Consider the following 16783-nt stretch of genomic DNA (forward strand, 5'->3'; position numbering starts at 1 on the left):
GTATGTCTGCGGCGCTCTCTTGAAACGAGGACTGAACACGACACGAAAGTTCACGAGTTTCCGAAAGCTGTCACATTAACAGTTAGGCTATGCAACACAGCGGTTGGATCTGCGAACTTTTTTGTATTTATGTCGGTAATGTTTTGCTCTTGGTCTTCTACTAGTGCTAACAACTTATTCACGTTCTTAGAATTAGCTGTTTGTCTAATCAAATTATTGTACTCTCGATAGGATCTAATACAAACAACTACATTTTTTGTTGTTAGCACACTTTGTAGACCCCCCCCCCCACACACAAAAAAGACTAACAAAAAAAACAATACTGTAAGAAAGATTCCTCCTCGCACTTGTCCGCGTCTCTTTACCTCTGCAAAACAATAGGAGCTCCGGAGCACTGAGAGAACAAACCACACGAGTGAAATCAAATCTGGTTTATTCCAAACAGCTGCTGAAAGAACTGAGCGACAGAACAGAATATATACGCAATGAAATACAGTAAGCTATGGTGTATGAGATAAGGCGGAGGCCAAGTTTTGTCAACATAGACAGGGATATGCTAGAATGCTGCTTCCTCACAACTCTCATCCAAGCATTGAAGGTCAGAAAGCCTGTACATGAGCAAAGTGTCCTGAGAGAAATCTCACAAGCAGGTCAACCTATCTTGTCTTCTTCATCCTGTCAAGAGCACTAAAAGAACAGGATAGACTCAAATCAAGAACCTTAAATCAGAAGAGGTGAAGATGACATATAACATATAACACAGAAATACATTTTTACATGACAGAGATTTCCTCGTTCTCTATTCCCTTAAGATTATGGTTACGTTATCAGCAAGCCTTACCATCCTGCTTATGTTTGCAGATACACACGGTACGAAAACAAGAACACACTTATCACAGGTCAGCATGACCAGAGTTGGGGGGGGGGGGGGGCATTCATTTCGACATAGAAAGAGAAATGTAGAAAGAAAATGAAATAAGCACAAAAATTAATTACCATAAAGAAAATTCATTTCAGCAAATACCTTCACAAAAAAGAAGACAGAGAGAAAGAGCGAAGGGAGGCTGCTAAAGGCCGTTCAACACTGCAAACATAGATTAAAAGCTCCAGCAAGCCAGCAGGTGAATAATCATCATATAGAACAGTTAGCAGACACTTTGTCAGTTTAATTATTGTAAGTATATTTCACACTATAACCATCATAGGCTCTAAATGAGTTGTATATTAACATATATATATATATATATATATATATATATATATATATATATATATATATATATATATATATATATATATATTTATGCTGTATGCGAATATGAAATTAAATGTCTATTACTTATTACTCCATTGAAGATGAGGCAGAGGCAGGCTCAGAGAGTGAGGGAGAGCCCATTGAGCATCAGCCAAATCAGACACTTACAGGTAAGTGTTTTTAAACTGGCTAACAGTAAAGGATTCTGAATATGCTAGAGTTTGATAACAAGAAATATAGTCATTAAATTATTTGAATGTAAGAGTAATATTACAAGAACATAAATTTAATTAGCACTAAAGCCTAACAATTGTATTTAAAATATGATTGTAATAGGTTTGTTATTCATTCTCTATATTAAGATGAAACTGCCTCAGAATCAACTCAAGAGAGTAAAAGTGTAGGTCTTGGAACTGAGCCAGAGACAGAAAAAGTTCAGAATGAGAAAGAAAGAAAGGCAATACAATGAGACAGAGAGGGAAGAGACAGACGCAGAACAGGAAGAAATGGAGAGTGAGGCAGCCACAGCCATGTACACAAGGGAGAAAAAGCCAGAAGACTTTGAGTTTTTGCTTCAGTTACAAAGTCCATCAGATCCTGCTCATGTAAAGAAATACAATATAACATACAATGTGGCCTTCACAAAATGTTCAAATTCAGTAGGACCCTGTCGTCCAATTTTGCAGTTCCTAAAAAAATGAACTAGGTCGTTTGTTTCAGGGACAGTTGTATGAAGAATTTTTAAATAAAAAAAGTGTTGCTGTAAATGGAGCAGGTAAATATAAAAATGTAAAACAGCAAATAGTTTCTGTTATTATCAGCAATGTGTAATTGTTATGTTCTATCAAAACATCTACAATAACGTCTAAAATGTATTTGAGAGTGTGCTATCTTCTCTTTTAATTGTACATTTTGGAATAACTGGATAATTTGTGTTAACAAGCGACCACAGGTCACGGGGCGCCTGTGCCTATCTCAGGCGTCATCGGGCATCAAGGCAGGATACACCCTGGACGGAGTGCCGATCCATCGCAGGGCACACAACACACACTCTGTCATTCACTCACGCGATCACACACTATGGACAATTTTCTAGAGATGCCAATCAACCTACAATGCATGATTTTGGACCGGGGGAGAAAACCGGAGTACTCTGTAGAAGTCTTTGTTGGGTTTTTCTGCAGGCCTTCAGCCCCACAGGTTGGCAGAGCAGGAGAGTCTGCATTTGTTCTCAGATTTTACGACTATTGCTCAAGCATGTGGGGCGGCTTTGGTGGCTGCAACAAAAGAAATCCAGTCTCCAAGCAGCACCTTATGCAGTGTAATGAAATCTATCTCATAGGCCTATGGGGTGTGCTGTGTAGCTTCGCCTTTAGGGATTATGGCTCACTCGGTGTATTGCCCTGTCCGGCTCTTTGGCTAGGGACATTCCCCTCCAGGAGATTTGTGCTGTGGTGGGATCTGGTTTCCTGAGATAAGAACGAGACTCTGTATTGCTGGTTAGACTCTGGGCATCCACTTGCACTTTCTTCAGACAAATAGAAGCTGGAGTAATGTGATATAGATGCCCTTTAATTTCACACACAGCTTCAGACACCACTTCTGCAAAGTGCATTCCCATAGCCATGACACAGCATCCATCTCATTCCCATGTCAGGGAACCGAATTACATACCTAACCTGGTGTAGTTTGATATCCCTATTTACCATGTAAAGATAACAAAAGCAAAAGTTTTTCTTGAATAATAATTTTAAAAAAATTCCAGTAAGTTAACAAGATCTCAAAGCTCTGAATATCTACTTTCATATTAGCTTTATATTAACCACCACAGTGGAGTGTGGCATGACAGACACATTCAATATTGAACATGGACACAACAAACAGGCACAAATTCCATTTTTTTACCTCTGGGGAAAAGAGATCGTTCTTGAGGTAAGTTCATTTCTGTCCGATATGTTTGTAGCCAGAAGTGTTATCTAAGCCTCCTAGTCTACAAAATGTGATAATGCATCTACTGCAAGATAACGTCTTAACAAAAAGGGAGAACAGAACACACTCTTTAGAGACCTCATTACCTCCCTGATTAATATGAGATTCCTTCTTACATTTGACAGTTTGGTAGCATATGCATAACCTCAACAAACCTATCCAGAGGTTTCATATCTATGGGATGTACCCAAATAATTTTTTGAGCTTATTGTCATTTTTGTGTAACAAGGAGTTCATGAGAATGACAATGTAAAAAAAAACACTCCTGGATTATATTTACCACAGTTCCTGTGTTTCTGGTTAATTCACTACCCTTAATAATAATAATAATAATAATAATAATAATAATAATAATAATAATAATAATAATAATAATAATAATAATAATCTAATGCAAAAAAAAAATACTCAGCAGGAATAATTTTCTTTTGCAAAAGTATCTAGGGAAATTGGTGCAGAGCTAGTCAGGATGGAGACAGGGCGTCCTCTAGTGAACATTTTTGTAGCTACAGTGACGGATGTCTCTGCTTGGATGGTTGTTATGGAAACACCATTAAACAATCCTAGGGCTGAGATTTCAACGTTGTTGGCACTGCATTCAAAATGTTTAAATATAAGCGATTTTAGTGTTACTAAATATGCAGTTTTGCTGTTTGCTTTAAATATTCAGATTATAACAACCCAGATACACTGGTAAGTTAATTTCACTTATTTACTTTAGAATTTGGAATTTACCAACACTAACTAGTTTAAAGGAGAAGATTAGTCAGGTTAAACAGATCAAGCTTATCATGTCAAGCTAGAAGATCTTTGTCTTTAGGAATAACATCTTTCTTTAAAAAATATTTTATAGCTGTAATTTGATTTTTAACATTCCCGTTGAATAAGTATGTGCTGCATTAACAGTGCAGGTTCCCAGGCCAAAAATGGTGCAGTGAGTTTGCCAGTGAGAGTGCCATTTTGTGTCTGTGCAAATTAATCACTGCTTTTTAATATTTTGTATCAGTAACCATACAGATGTGTAACACATCTGTATGGTTACTGATACAAATTATTAAAAATATGAAAGCATATATGAAAATATACAGATACTTTACACAGAAAATTCTCAAACACTACTATTACAACAATTAAATTCATCACATACTCATGTTACTATAAGTTCCGTATTCATCTTGTTGTCCAGGAGTAAATGAGGTAGGCTCTGTCAACATGAGTATTTAGTAAAAAGCAAATAAATTCAATAAGGTGCAAGCTTTTGCTTTTTAGACTACAAACCATAACTTACCAACATTAAAGAAATTTGATACTACATTTTCAGTGCATCAAAATAAACTACATTTTAGTCATTTCTGCCTACAAAAGACTAAAAGCATCAGGTGGTTGTAATTTTGTCAATTTGGATAAAAGCATTTCCTGAATGAAGAAATGTAAGGTTGCATTGAAGGATCATTTACAAGACGCATTCTGACACTTCTAAATTATAAGGCATATGTTAACCAGATAATAAGGAGAATAACATCTCAGATAAATTTTTATTCCAAAAGGTCAGTAGGCAAATGCTAATCATCAGCTCTTGTTTAAGAGAAAATAGCTATGACAGTTGTTGTTAACAAAGCAACAGAAAGGTAATCAACATATTCTGTTTAATTTGTGTTTCTGCTTTACAGTAGATCATGAGTCAGTCAGATGGAAGCAGCAGTCCTCCACCTGGAGGTCAAGAGAATCAAAGTCAATTTCAGCCAGAGAAGTCTCCTGAGATTGATTCACAGCATGTATATACTAACTACTTTTCAACAAGTCTGGCCCTACAGTGCCTGGAAGAGGTAAAGATCTTCCCCAATCACAGCTTATACACAAGCTCTGCCTTTGGAGCTTACTATTATTTTACCAGAATTTTCTGTTAATACATGCTACTGGATGCACCACTGAATTCAGCCTTGTTTGATTTCACGGTAATGGTAATGCTCGTTAGGGCAACATTCAACATTTACTGTATATTCATTAAATAAATATATATATTCACTCACTCACTCATTCACTCACTCATTGCTAAGTAGATTGACATCTTTGAATCCTAGGATCCTAGGAGTAGTTTACAAAATTAGGCTCTTTATACTATGCAAATTAACAAACAAAAGTGGTCTTAACTACATGGATCTTGTGGATTATTGTTTGAGAATCCATGGAATCAGGGCAAAAAGAAAATTAGTTTGAAGTATTTATGCTAATGAGATATGGGCTAAAATGTAAATTATATAACTGATACTTCGAGTGCAATAATTTGATTGGACAATTTTCAACATTGCCAAAAATATGTGCACCACAAACATTACACCCATATGTTCTTGTTCCCCAAACTGTTACCTCAAATCTGGAAGCACACAATCGTATGGAATGTCTCTGTGTTTGTAACATGAAAAGAGAAAATGTCATGTTACAAACACAGAGACATTCCATACAATTGTGTGCACCCAAAGGTGTTCACTGGGTTGAACTGGAACACTGACTGAACCCCAGACCTCCTCACTCTTTCAACATTGTCTGATCTCACTAATGCTCTTATAGCTGAATAAACAGAAATCCACCCAGCCACAAGCCACCATCTAGTAGAAAACCTTCCCAGAAGATAAGAGTGGTGATGATTATAACAGTACAAGCAGAGGGAATAATCTGGGATGATATTTTAGGTCCAACAAGCTCAACAAGGTTTACACATTCTTTTGGCTGCAGAGTGTTAATGGAGCAGAGAAGAAATAAAATATGACTTACATTTACAAATATTAATCAATTTTAACACTTAAAATGCTGTGGTTGGAAGTCCTAGAGACCAAAGAGAGCAAAAATCTGACAGTTGCGGCAAATGTTTCTGCATTCTTTTAAATGGGAGGGATGGCATTACTCTCACTCATATTAATTAGAGTAAACTAGCAGGAGCAGCAGGTGGATAAACCTTCATCCTCCCTGGTGGTTAGCTGTGTAAAATTTATAAAAAGACACAATAGCATTAACAGAGATTACAATATTTCAAATAGTATATTTATTACGGATGCACTGTTTTTTTTACAGACCACAAGTACAAGAAAATGAATTTGGTACTTACTGATAGTGGACACATGGAAACAGATTTGTTTTGGCAGCTTCAGCATTCAGTTCAATTATTTCAATTATTTATTTATTTTCTTTTGTTTAAAAAAAAGTCACAAGGACACATGGTATAACTGGTGTGTATTTGTGTTTATTTTGTTTCCCCATGTGTATGTAAAATGAGTATCAGAGCATACAAACACTATGCAGCTACATTCATCTTTTTTTTTTCAATTCATTTATTTGAATTGAAGTTGGCATACATATTTATACTTATGAACATATTCAAATTTCACATACAGTTTTTGTTAATATAAAAAAATGTTCATTTGTAAGTATGAAAAAAACTTGATATGCTGACTTTTTTTAGTGTCAGTTCCCTTTAAGCAAATTTAATGACACATATGGAGTATGCAAAAGTTTTAGGAACGTTACATTTTTCAAGTTATTAAACATTTATCTTCATGAATATTTTATGCTTAATGCAGTTTAAAAAAGAACCAAACATATTGTTTTTGCTATAATCAAATTTTACAGTGATGTTATTTAAGGGAATTTCTAAGAAAAAAAATATTATTATGGATGTCTAGGATTTTACCCAAAGCTGTACAAGAAATTGATCTTGTTCTATTTGCATGGTACGTAGATGGCAGTATTACACAGTGGATGGATTTGTGATTTTTTTTTTTTTTTTTTTTTGTAATTTTTTGTGTTCATTTCTCATTTTTAAAATGAATTGTGATGAACAAGTATTTTAAACATAGAATGCTTAATTATCTAACAGTAATTTTCTGTACTAATGCTCTTATTAACTTATGGGGCATAGTTCTTTGGCCTTATCATCATCTTGACAGTTTTGAAGGGATATCTGTTGTTGGTCAGGAACTGATCCTTGGGTGTGTTGGGCCATGTGCTCCAGAAGATGCCATTTCGCTTCCCTGTGTACCTCTTGTTGTAGTATTTGCCATTGAGGTTAGCCGACATACAGGCATTGAACCACCAGCCTGATCCATAGTAAGCGCCGCAGTTTCCAGATGAGTACAAATCATTGTCCCTGTCCCATGTGGTGAAAAACATCTGATCATGATTGTAGTCCTTGTCGATATGCAGGGCATCACCAGCAGTCCCTAAGTATTTACTTATGTACAGGCGGTATTTAAGGAATTCGTTTGCTACATAAAATTGGTCGTACTTTGCATACTCTCGCACACCATACAAGTCCTCAAGCTCAATTCGCAGCACCATGTCCTTGGTCCTGGTGAGCAGATGGATATGATCATTTCCAAGCCAAAAATCCCCACGCAAGTCCCCAAAGCCATTCTTATATTCAGCCCAGGTGCGATTGAAGTTCACACTGCCATTGATTCGGTGCTGTATAACCGTCCAGCCACCACCATTGGACTCCATCTCACAGAGAACCTCGAAGGTCTTATTTCTGTAATCAGGGGTAACTTTATAGACTCCATTCTTCATCTTCTTCATGACACTGTAGTCTGAGCAGTCTCTGGGTGCTATGATGTCTAAAATAAGAAAAAGAAAGGAAAGTCTAAATGGAAACCAAATCACATCAAGTCTTAGGCCAATTCATGGTCAGTTATTATTATTATGGCTCACATTTATGTTGAATTATTGAGAGATTGTTTTAGAGTTTAATTTTGGTCACTTCATTAAAAAAATGCCTTAAAATAGTTTGAGACTTACGTATTGGTGCATTTTCTGCAGGGCACTCAGTCATGCAGCTACTGTTGTTGTCAGCCTTTTGGCCCATCATTTCTTTAACATTCTTTGTGTTAAGGTGGCTGAGCTGCTCCACCTGTCCTTGTAGGTCTTTAATCCGTGTATGAGCGTTCTTCAAGCTGGTGGACATCTTGGTTATCTTCCCTTGCAGCTCTTGGAAAGCATCACTTGAATTCTGATTTCTGGGTGTGATTGTTCCTCCATCTCCCCTGTTCTGTGTATCTGAGCTGTCCCTTTGAAGGCTGCAGCTTAGACAGGCACTTTTCAGTTGCCTCACTGTCTCCTTCATGCTCTGCAAATCCATCATGGCCTTCTTCAGCAGCTGGAACTGCTTGGGCAGTTGGATGGTGAGAGGTGGAACGGTGATCTGGTAAGGGCACTCATCTTCATTTCCGCACTGGCCAGCAGGTTTCAGCTTCATCTGGTAGCAGCTCTCTGGGGCCGCTGTCTTCTCCACTGAGCCACTAACCACAGCATCAGAGCCCAGATCTGCAGCTAGGAGTATAATATACACACACAGGAGCATGATCTTTTGCAGCTAGAAAGTGTGTGCTGAGTAAGAGAGAGACTGGGGAGAACTGGTTCTGCTTGTGTTAGCAGTGAGATAAATACAAGATACTGGAATGGTGGGTGGGGCAGTTCAATTGCATAAGAACTAGCAAGCTGGAACAGAAAAACAAAATCTAGTCGGAAAACTCCTCCTTTTCCTCACTACACAGTACAGAAATGCCAGTATGATTTCCCTTGCTTACAGGTTGAGTTTGAATGTGCTGTTCACATGTACAAAAGCAGTCCGTCTTTAGTCTGTGTTCATTTTCTGTCCATCTTTTCAGTACCTTACAAAATTAAAAAATTCATAATAAGACAATACATTTCAGATACCTTTTATATACTCTACACAACTTTAAGTTCTTCCTGTGTTGTTGTATCGTTCATATTTTATTTAGAAGTGTCAAATCATCATGTGGTGCAATCTTCTAACCATTAGTGTAATACTGAAAACCAGTTTAAAGCTCTAAATCTTTCTATATTTGATGTAACTAAATTTGGCATCATTTAAAAATGTCATATGAAGCTTTTAAACATTTGCATTTTTAGTTTCATAAGATGCTATTGAAGTGCTTTTTATTTATTTGTTTATTTTTCAAAACCCTTAAATTTTATGAAGTGGGTCGTGTGATCATTTTGCCAGCCTCTTGGTGTTGGGGAAAAATTTTCAGGTTATAACAAACTTCACAAAACATTTTTTATTATCAAATGACAAGATAGTTCACTTCACTGCACATTCCTGAAGAAAAGGTGCTACATTATTATCATTGCATGTTTTATATAAATACATGTATACTGTGGCAAGGAAATAATACAAATACTTCCAGGCAAGATATATACCCAGCATTTTATAACCAAAGTCTATTTTTTAAGTCAAACACTCACAATTACATGACAATAAACAAGCAGTAGACCATCATTATGGAATGTGATGCTTTTTATGATAAGTGTGTGTTATTCAGAAGGACGCAATGAAGTCAGGGTTCACAGTTACATCATATTCAGCTCAGTTTTTTTAAGAGGGTTCCTGTCAAGCTAACCTTTAAAATTTCAGAGGAAATCAGGATTTCTCTTTGGTCTAGTTATGATCATATCTTTCAGATTTGGAATTTTAGCTTTTGTTTAGCTTTTGGATAAATGTGTCATTCTTTCTTTAAACCTTCTTAGCTTTTCTTAGATGATATGATCAGTGGAGACAAAATGGCCAGACTAAAGGCCAGCCTCAATGTGCTGCATGACACCTTAAGAAGGTAAGAGCTGCATCATCCAGTGCATCATCCTATTTTTAATGTTTTCTACACATGCAGCAATGCTTGCCATTTAAATATACAGTTGTGAAAGTGTAATGACTCATTATCAATAAGGATGGGTTTCCTTTTGAGTTAAGTTCCTCTCAAGCTTCTTCCTCATATCATTTCTGGGAGTTTTTTCATGCCTCTGGTTTGCACATTGACTATTGAAATCTACATCCATAGCTGCATTTTGGGCTTTGTGACAATGTTAAACAGTGAAAGTGTTATTTAAATCAAATTCAATTTAGGTAATGATGTTAACAGTTACTACTGTATATGAAGAAACATTTTTAAAAAGTGAGAAAAGCTTTGTAAATATAAAACAGCTACAATGAGTTAATTTGCTCTTGGTTTTTAATTTGTAGCTGAACTGTGAGGATTATTTCAAGGAAATATATTGATGTAAGTTTATTTCTATAATAAATCCTGATAGAAATTTGCTCAGTAGGACCTTCAACTCAAAGCACTGGACCAACTAACACTATTATTACAGAAGTACACTGTGCAACTCTAACATGTGGCTGCAGTCCATCCAGATAAGCACAGCATATCAGGCGATAATAGGCTTCCTTTCTCTATAGCTCGCAGGAATCTGAGCTGAAACTGCTGCAGGAGGAGAAGTGTTTCCATGCAGAGCTGAAGCGGCAGCAGAAAGAGTTAGAGAAGGCAGAGCTGTTGAGTGACGGCCAGCACCCGAATGGTAGCGGCATGAGACAGCAGCTCTTACAGTTTTACAACAAGCTCCAAGAGGCAGAGGGGAGAGCGGACCAGATGCAGTACAAAATCACATGGTGGGAAGCTTTCTTCTGAGTACCACTTGATTTATTGTAATCATTACTATTACTATTGAATCATAAAGTTACCCAGACTACAGAACCTTACATTAGTAGTCACTGCCCTGAATACTTTTAAAACTTAGGGGGGAAAAAATAGACTTACTTGGCATTAGATGTTATAAATCTACACATGCTGCCTAAAATACTAGCAGAAAAAAATTATATATTTTGCAAAAGGATTTATCAAAAAAGCATAAATGTTATTACACCCATTACTATAAAAGCAGGTGGCACACAATGAGATGAATAATGAAGTAAACCTGTGTGCAATTAAAGCATCTGTATGATTCTGCGTAATAATAATAATAATAAGAAGAAGAAGAAGAAGGACAAGAAGAAGGAAGAAGAAGAAGTTAATTTCAGTTCCAGTAACTGTAACATGACAAATATGTAAAAGTTCAAAGTGGTGAATACTTATTCAAGAAATATAAATATTGTGTTTTCTACATCTTCTAGTTTGTTGTAGTCTAAATGGGTCAAAATGTTCTGCCGTTATTCTTTCTTTTCAGTCTCCAGGAGGAAAAAGACTGTCTCAAGAAAGAGTATGAAAGACATTCAAAGCATGTTGTAAGTATACCACAGACTTACTCCAAATTACTCTAGCATGATGGGTTAAAATCTCCAGACCCAAATACACTACAGTTTCTGCGCAGTACACTTATCTGATGTATTATTGTTATTGTTATTATTGCTGATAGTGACAACTGATAAGAGACTCATCTGGTATGTCTCAATCTGCAGTGTGTAGTATACTCCCTACTGTACTGTACTGCATACCATCATAAAGGGCATTAAGGGGCAGTGGTGGTTCAAATGATTAAGGCTCTAGCTTACTAATCAGATGGTCAGAGCCACAACACTGATATTCTGCCACTTTTGTACCCATGAACAAGTCCCTTAACCCTCTCTGCTCCAAGGGTATCTGCTGTATCATGGTGACCCTGTGCACTAATCCCAACATCCAAAGCTGGGATATGTAAATTCATTATTTATCAACAGGTTTCCTTTCAGCACACATCCTCCTCCTTTTCCATCACAACATAATGGATAGAACTGATTAGCGTAAGACTGAAGTGTGTAAGAGGATGTAGAACATATCTGCATGTAAATCATCTGGCTGTTGTGAGACTTCAGATAATAAAATATATCAGTTTCACTGTTTGAAATTGATATATTTTACTGTTACCTTTCTTCTATTTTCATGTCACAGTTCTTCCTTTTCACTTAACGTATTTTACAGTTCTTTCACACTCATATTAACTGGGGTTAAATACAGGCTCAGTGTAATTAAGATTATTTGGTGTGTGTGTGTGTGTGTGTGTGTGTGTGTGTGTGTGTGTGTGTGTGTGTGTGTGTGTGTGTGTGTGTGTGTGTGTGTGCGCTTTCCAAGGAGAAAGAGAAGAGGTCCATGGCTCTTAAGGAGAGCTGTGAGAAGATGAAGAAGGAGATCACCCAGAGGCATCAGGAGATCGAGACATTAACAGAGAAAATCAAGGCAGGTGATACACAGCTCCAAAAGGAGCAACAGGACCTGGAGGAAAAGAAGGACATGATCATGAGCAAAGAGGTGAGCAGCCTTCGCCACTGTGAGACTTATTGCCATCCTCTCTGTCACAGTTTATGACCTAGTATTCATCTCCAGGCTGAACTGGCACAGCTGCTCTCCATTCCTGCTAAGCTGGAGAAAGAAAGTCAGAGAATCAATTCCAAAATAAAGTAAGTGCCTTAATTTTCTGATGATGGAGCTCACATGATTAATTTAATTAACACGTCGGGTATATACGAGGTGTTTATTTTTTTTTATAGTTTTCACTATTTACAGCACAGCTTCAGTATTCCTACATCTGGGAAACAATCATGAGTGAAATTTATCTGTAAAATGTGGAACCACCCAACATAATGCTAAAATAATACCATATTTAGAAAGTTAATACTTATAGGCTGTGCATTTCTGTTACTTTGTCTCTGCCTCTTCATATTTCTCATGTCTCTCACACAGAGAACCTGTATCCTAGTCCTTAAAACTTGTTTTCTTTCCCTGAAAGCTAGCTATCTATCTACGCAAAAGTGAATCACATTTGGAACACATCTTAACACATTAAAACAAGATGATGCAATATGAGACAAGACACCTGCCTTAAATATATAACATTCAACAAGCCCATCTCCCTAAAAACCGAATGTCCAACTTCTACCGTTCAGCCATAGAGAGCATGTTGCTCTACTGCTACACGGTGTGAACAGGAAGAACAGAAAGGACCTTCGGGGAGTAAGAGCAGCCGAGCATGTCATAGGGACATCACTGCCCATACTCCATAACATCTACAGTGGCCGACTTCAATAGAAAGCCAACTGCTTCTGAAAAGACCCCACACTCCATAGATATCATCTGTTCTTCCCTTTACCATCTGGAAGGAGATATAGAGTAATAAGATCTAAAACAATACACGACCAATCAGGACTCATACAATAACCCCCTTCCTAACCCCTTTCCTGACTTTGCAATAATGCACTACGTACTACACTACTGCTCCATTATTACTCCACTTGCTCTACCACATTGCATTACCTCAGTTTATTTATATATTTACATTATCCATATTTTGTATCTGTTTATACTTTGTCATTTATATATGTCCTTGTCTGCTTATATTGTCTACCTGTATATATTGCTGTTTATAAACCTGTTTACAGTGTTTGTTCACTGCTAATTCAATGGTTTTTCATTGTCTTTAAACAATGACAATAAAGTTATGTTCTATTTTATTCATACGTTCATATTTAAAGTGTATAATATATCCCTGGATGGAGTAAAAAATGTTTAATGGGTGCATAGCACAATCATCTCCATATTTCACAGCAGCTGGTGATGGAAAGGTCTTCAACGATTGCTTATATAACTGCCTGGGTAGACCGTAAAAAGCGTGTGTGTGTGTGTGTGTGTGTGTGTGTGTGTGTGTGTGTGTGTGTGTGTGTGTGTGTGTGTGTGTGTGTGTGTGTGTGTGTGTGTGTGTGTGTGTGTGTGTGTGTGTGTGTGTGTGTGTACATGTGTGTATGAACCAGGAATGTACAGAAACAGAAGAGTGAACTTGAGAAGCAGCTGTTGGAGCTGGGAGAGAGGGCGAAGCAGACACAGGTGGGCTGCAGGCAGCTGGATGAAGAGCGCATGAGCATGATGAAGGAGTTGAAGCGCTCCAGGGCCCAACTGGAGATGACTCAGAGTGAAAGAAGCATTCTACTCAAAGAACAAGAGATGACCAAGGAGGAGGAGGCTGTCATCCTCGAACAAAGGTGGAAATCATCTAATATCATTAACAGAGACTGTTTTTTTCTGACTATATTTTCAGTCATTCATGTTATCATGTCTAGTAGTAGTGATGTGGGGGATGTGGTAGCTCAGTGGTTAAGTTGTTGGGCTACTGATTGGAAGGTCATGGGTTCGAACCCCCAGGTCCACCAAGCTGCCACTGCTGGGACCCTGAGCAAGGCCCTTAACCCTCAGTTGCTCAGTTGTAAGTCACTCTGGATAAGGGTGTCTGCTAAAAAATCAATTGAATCTGCACAGAATTGCAGCACATAATATGTTAGTAAAGTGGAGTAAGTGCCAGAACTACAGTTCAGCATAGCCAGGGGTATACTTAACTATAGAAAATTATGAATGATGTAGTGTGGAATAATGATATATGGTAGTTTCGGCAGGTGCTCGGTCATACTGAGGGTTACTGAGACAATTCTCATGACAAAAATAAAAGTTTATCCAACTTGAATGATGTAATATGACATAAACTGTAATGTAAACACACATTGGTTGAGTAAAGCTAAATAAGGGATATTACAGTCCCTACTGTTGAAATATTTAAACATATGCAACACGAGAAAAAACTGATAATGAAAGAGAAAGATTTTATTAATTGTATTTTGTAATCATTCCTCTTATACTCAGGGGCCTACTGGAAATCAGCCTGAACCAAATCAAGGAGGAGAGAAAGACCCTTCATGACAGTCTTGTTAAGAAAGTGCGAGAGAAAGACCGACTACAGCGTAGGTTAAAAAACATGCTACTACAGCATAAAATGTCTAAAGATGCCCTGCACCACACTCAGGAACTCTACAACAAAACGAAGACCCAGGTTTGTCTGCACTGTTATTCTATACCTATGAGAATGTGGTGACACAATTCATGAACTTTTATAAACAGCAAACACGTCTATCAACAACAAAATCTACACTGGGTTTTCTGCATTAGGAAGAAGTCAACGACTGCCAGAAACAGTGTCACTTGTAGTTAAGTGAAGTTGTTTTAAAAATTTGAAAACCAAAGCTTTGTCAAATGATGAAATGGCTGTTCATAACAATCACAGGCTTATACTGTTAACTCGGCATTGTAATTCCTGCTAAGTTCTTATATATATATATATATATATATATATATATATATATATATATATATATATATATATATATACGTGTATGTAGAAAAGATCAGAGCAGAAAAGTAATTAAAGGGAAGTGAGAGAGGGGTTGTGCGTGAGAGAGGCACATGTACAGTTATAGAAGAAGAAGTTCAATTCTGTGAAACTGTCTTTTCATCAGCAACATAATTCTATGAAGTCACAAACCATTTGGCAATTACAATTACAATTACTTTCAGAGTTTCATTTACAATATTAAAAAATATATAAAAAAGACTTGCAGTAGTACACAAAATAAAAATTCAGAATAAGAACTGTAATGTATTTTATCATAGTACGTAATAAATCATGCTATGCCTATAGCAACCCATAATAATAACCTTAACCTTAGTAACATTTTTTTAAAGCTGCAGTTTTCAGTTTAAATTTGGAAAAATATTTTAGTTCCAGGTTCAGTTGATTTTAAAACAATACTGAATTTTACTTTTGCTCAATGAAGGTTCCTTCTCTAAATTTTCTCTGATGATGTCTAAGACTGGCAAATTTGTCCCTAAAATCAGTGGATGGGTGAGGTAGCGGCCAATTTATGGATTTTATTTACATTTACATTTAAAGCATTTGGCAGACGCCCTTATCCATAGCGAAATAAAAAAGTGCCTTTTGCCACTGGAATTGGATGAGGATAGGCATGCACATCCCTGTGTACACATCCCACCTTCACCTGACATGCTTTACCAAATACCCCACCTTAACTAAGAATTGGTGAATTGGTGAATAGCCTGAATCCCAATACATGATATGTAGCACCTTGAATATTCACCAGTATGTGGTAAATCCCGGCTCAATTGCAGTAGCATGAGGTGTTGTTTACAGATACTGAGAGATGAATAGGGAATACTCAAGTTTGGGAACTGGTTTTGGGGGAAATGGCCCATGTTTAAATGGTGCTGGGAGAAAAAGGAGAGAAACAAGAGGGAGAGAGAAAAAGAGCATGGTGGCTTGTCTAATCCTGGATATGCCTCCAAGTGGCCTGCTACTTCTAGCAATGCCAGGTGGTCGCATTGGACCCATTTCGCCATTCTTTCAGAACCTGCACAGTTGTTGTTCCATACCATTCACTTTACCTGACTCACAATGACACTTACTGTATATCCAGTACACTGTAGGTACCAAGTAGAAACATCTATATTCTATAGGTTTAAGTTTAAATCAAGACACTTAAGTATAACCACTAAGAAGATTATTATTTTTATTATTTTTATGGTATATAGAATTATAGTTTCATAATAAGATCCAAATGCTTACATTATTTAAATAACTGTTTTGTTAGCGCATTCTAAAAGCAGTGAAAGTAGCATTGGCGCTTCTGTACTGTCTAAATATGCCACTGATAAACATAATAGTTTTCTTCCAGAGGGATATAATGCCTAAGAATGATGACTTGCTAAAGAATATCGAAGATCTGCAAACAGAAGTAGACAACGTGAAACTGAAAGTGGGCCATCAGGTATTTTTTTAGCACATAGAATCTTATACTGTAAGATACCAATGTTTGTATATAACATACAAATATATGAATATAGCATGCAAAAGTATGTATGTGTGCATTCATCTCTGCTTGACTGT

At 36.9% G+C, this 16783-nt stretch overlaps 2 protein-coding genes across 6 annotated transcripts in view; one reads left to right on the forward strand and one right to left on the reverse strand.

Moving 5' to 3' along the window:
• The window catches only part of ccdc146 (coiled-coil domain containing 146), a 26116-nt gene continuing 9333 nt past the window's right edge, over nt 1-16783 (forward strand). Inside the window, exons 1-12 of one of the 5 annotated variants that reach the window (XM_047819280.1) lie at nt 21-135; nt 1018-1174; nt 1357-1425; nt 4915-5070; nt 9785-9867; nt 10491-10700; nt 11255-11312; nt 12136-12312; nt 12388-12461; nt 13809-14036; nt 14689-14875; nt 16572-16664. In XM_047819280.1, the coding sequence (XP_047675236.1) occupies nt 4921-5070; nt 9785-9867; nt 10491-10700; nt 11255-11312; nt 12136-12312; nt 12388-12461; nt 13809-14036; nt 14689-14875; nt 16572-16664 (1260 nt within the window). In that variant the 5' untranslated portion in view covers nt 21-135; nt 1018-1174; nt 1357-1425; nt 4915-4920. Of the gene's footprint in view, nt 136-1017; nt 1175-1356; nt 1426-1451; nt 3938-4914; nt 5071-9784; nt 9868-10490; nt 10701-11254; nt 11313-12135; nt 12313-12387; nt 12462-13808; nt 14037-14688; nt 14876-16571; nt 16665-16783 lie in introns of those variants that run through there. The other 4 variants (XM_047819279.1, XM_047819278.1, XM_027163734.2 and 1 more) reach the window with 4 other exon arrangements.
• Nucleotides 6463-8673, reverse strand: fgl2a (fibrinogen-like 2a). The gene is made up of 2 exons (XM_027163739.2): nt 8033-8673; nt 6463-7851 (listed from the first exon to the last, which is right to left on the reverse strand). Exons 1-2 carry the CDS (start codon nt 8592-8594, stop codon nt 7145-7147), a joined length of 1269 nt encoding a protein of 422 aa, XP_027019540.1. The 5' UTR covers nt 8595-8673; the 3' UTR covers nt 6463-7144.

This window comes from Tachysurus fulvidraco, chromosome 10, assembly GCF_022655615.1.
Source record: "Tachysurus fulvidraco isolate hzauxx_2018 chromosome 10, HZAU_PFXX_2.0, whole genome shotgun sequence".
Taxonomy (NCBI): domain Eukaryota; kingdom Metazoa; phylum Chordata; class Actinopteri; order Siluriformes; family Bagridae; genus Tachysurus; species Tachysurus fulvidraco.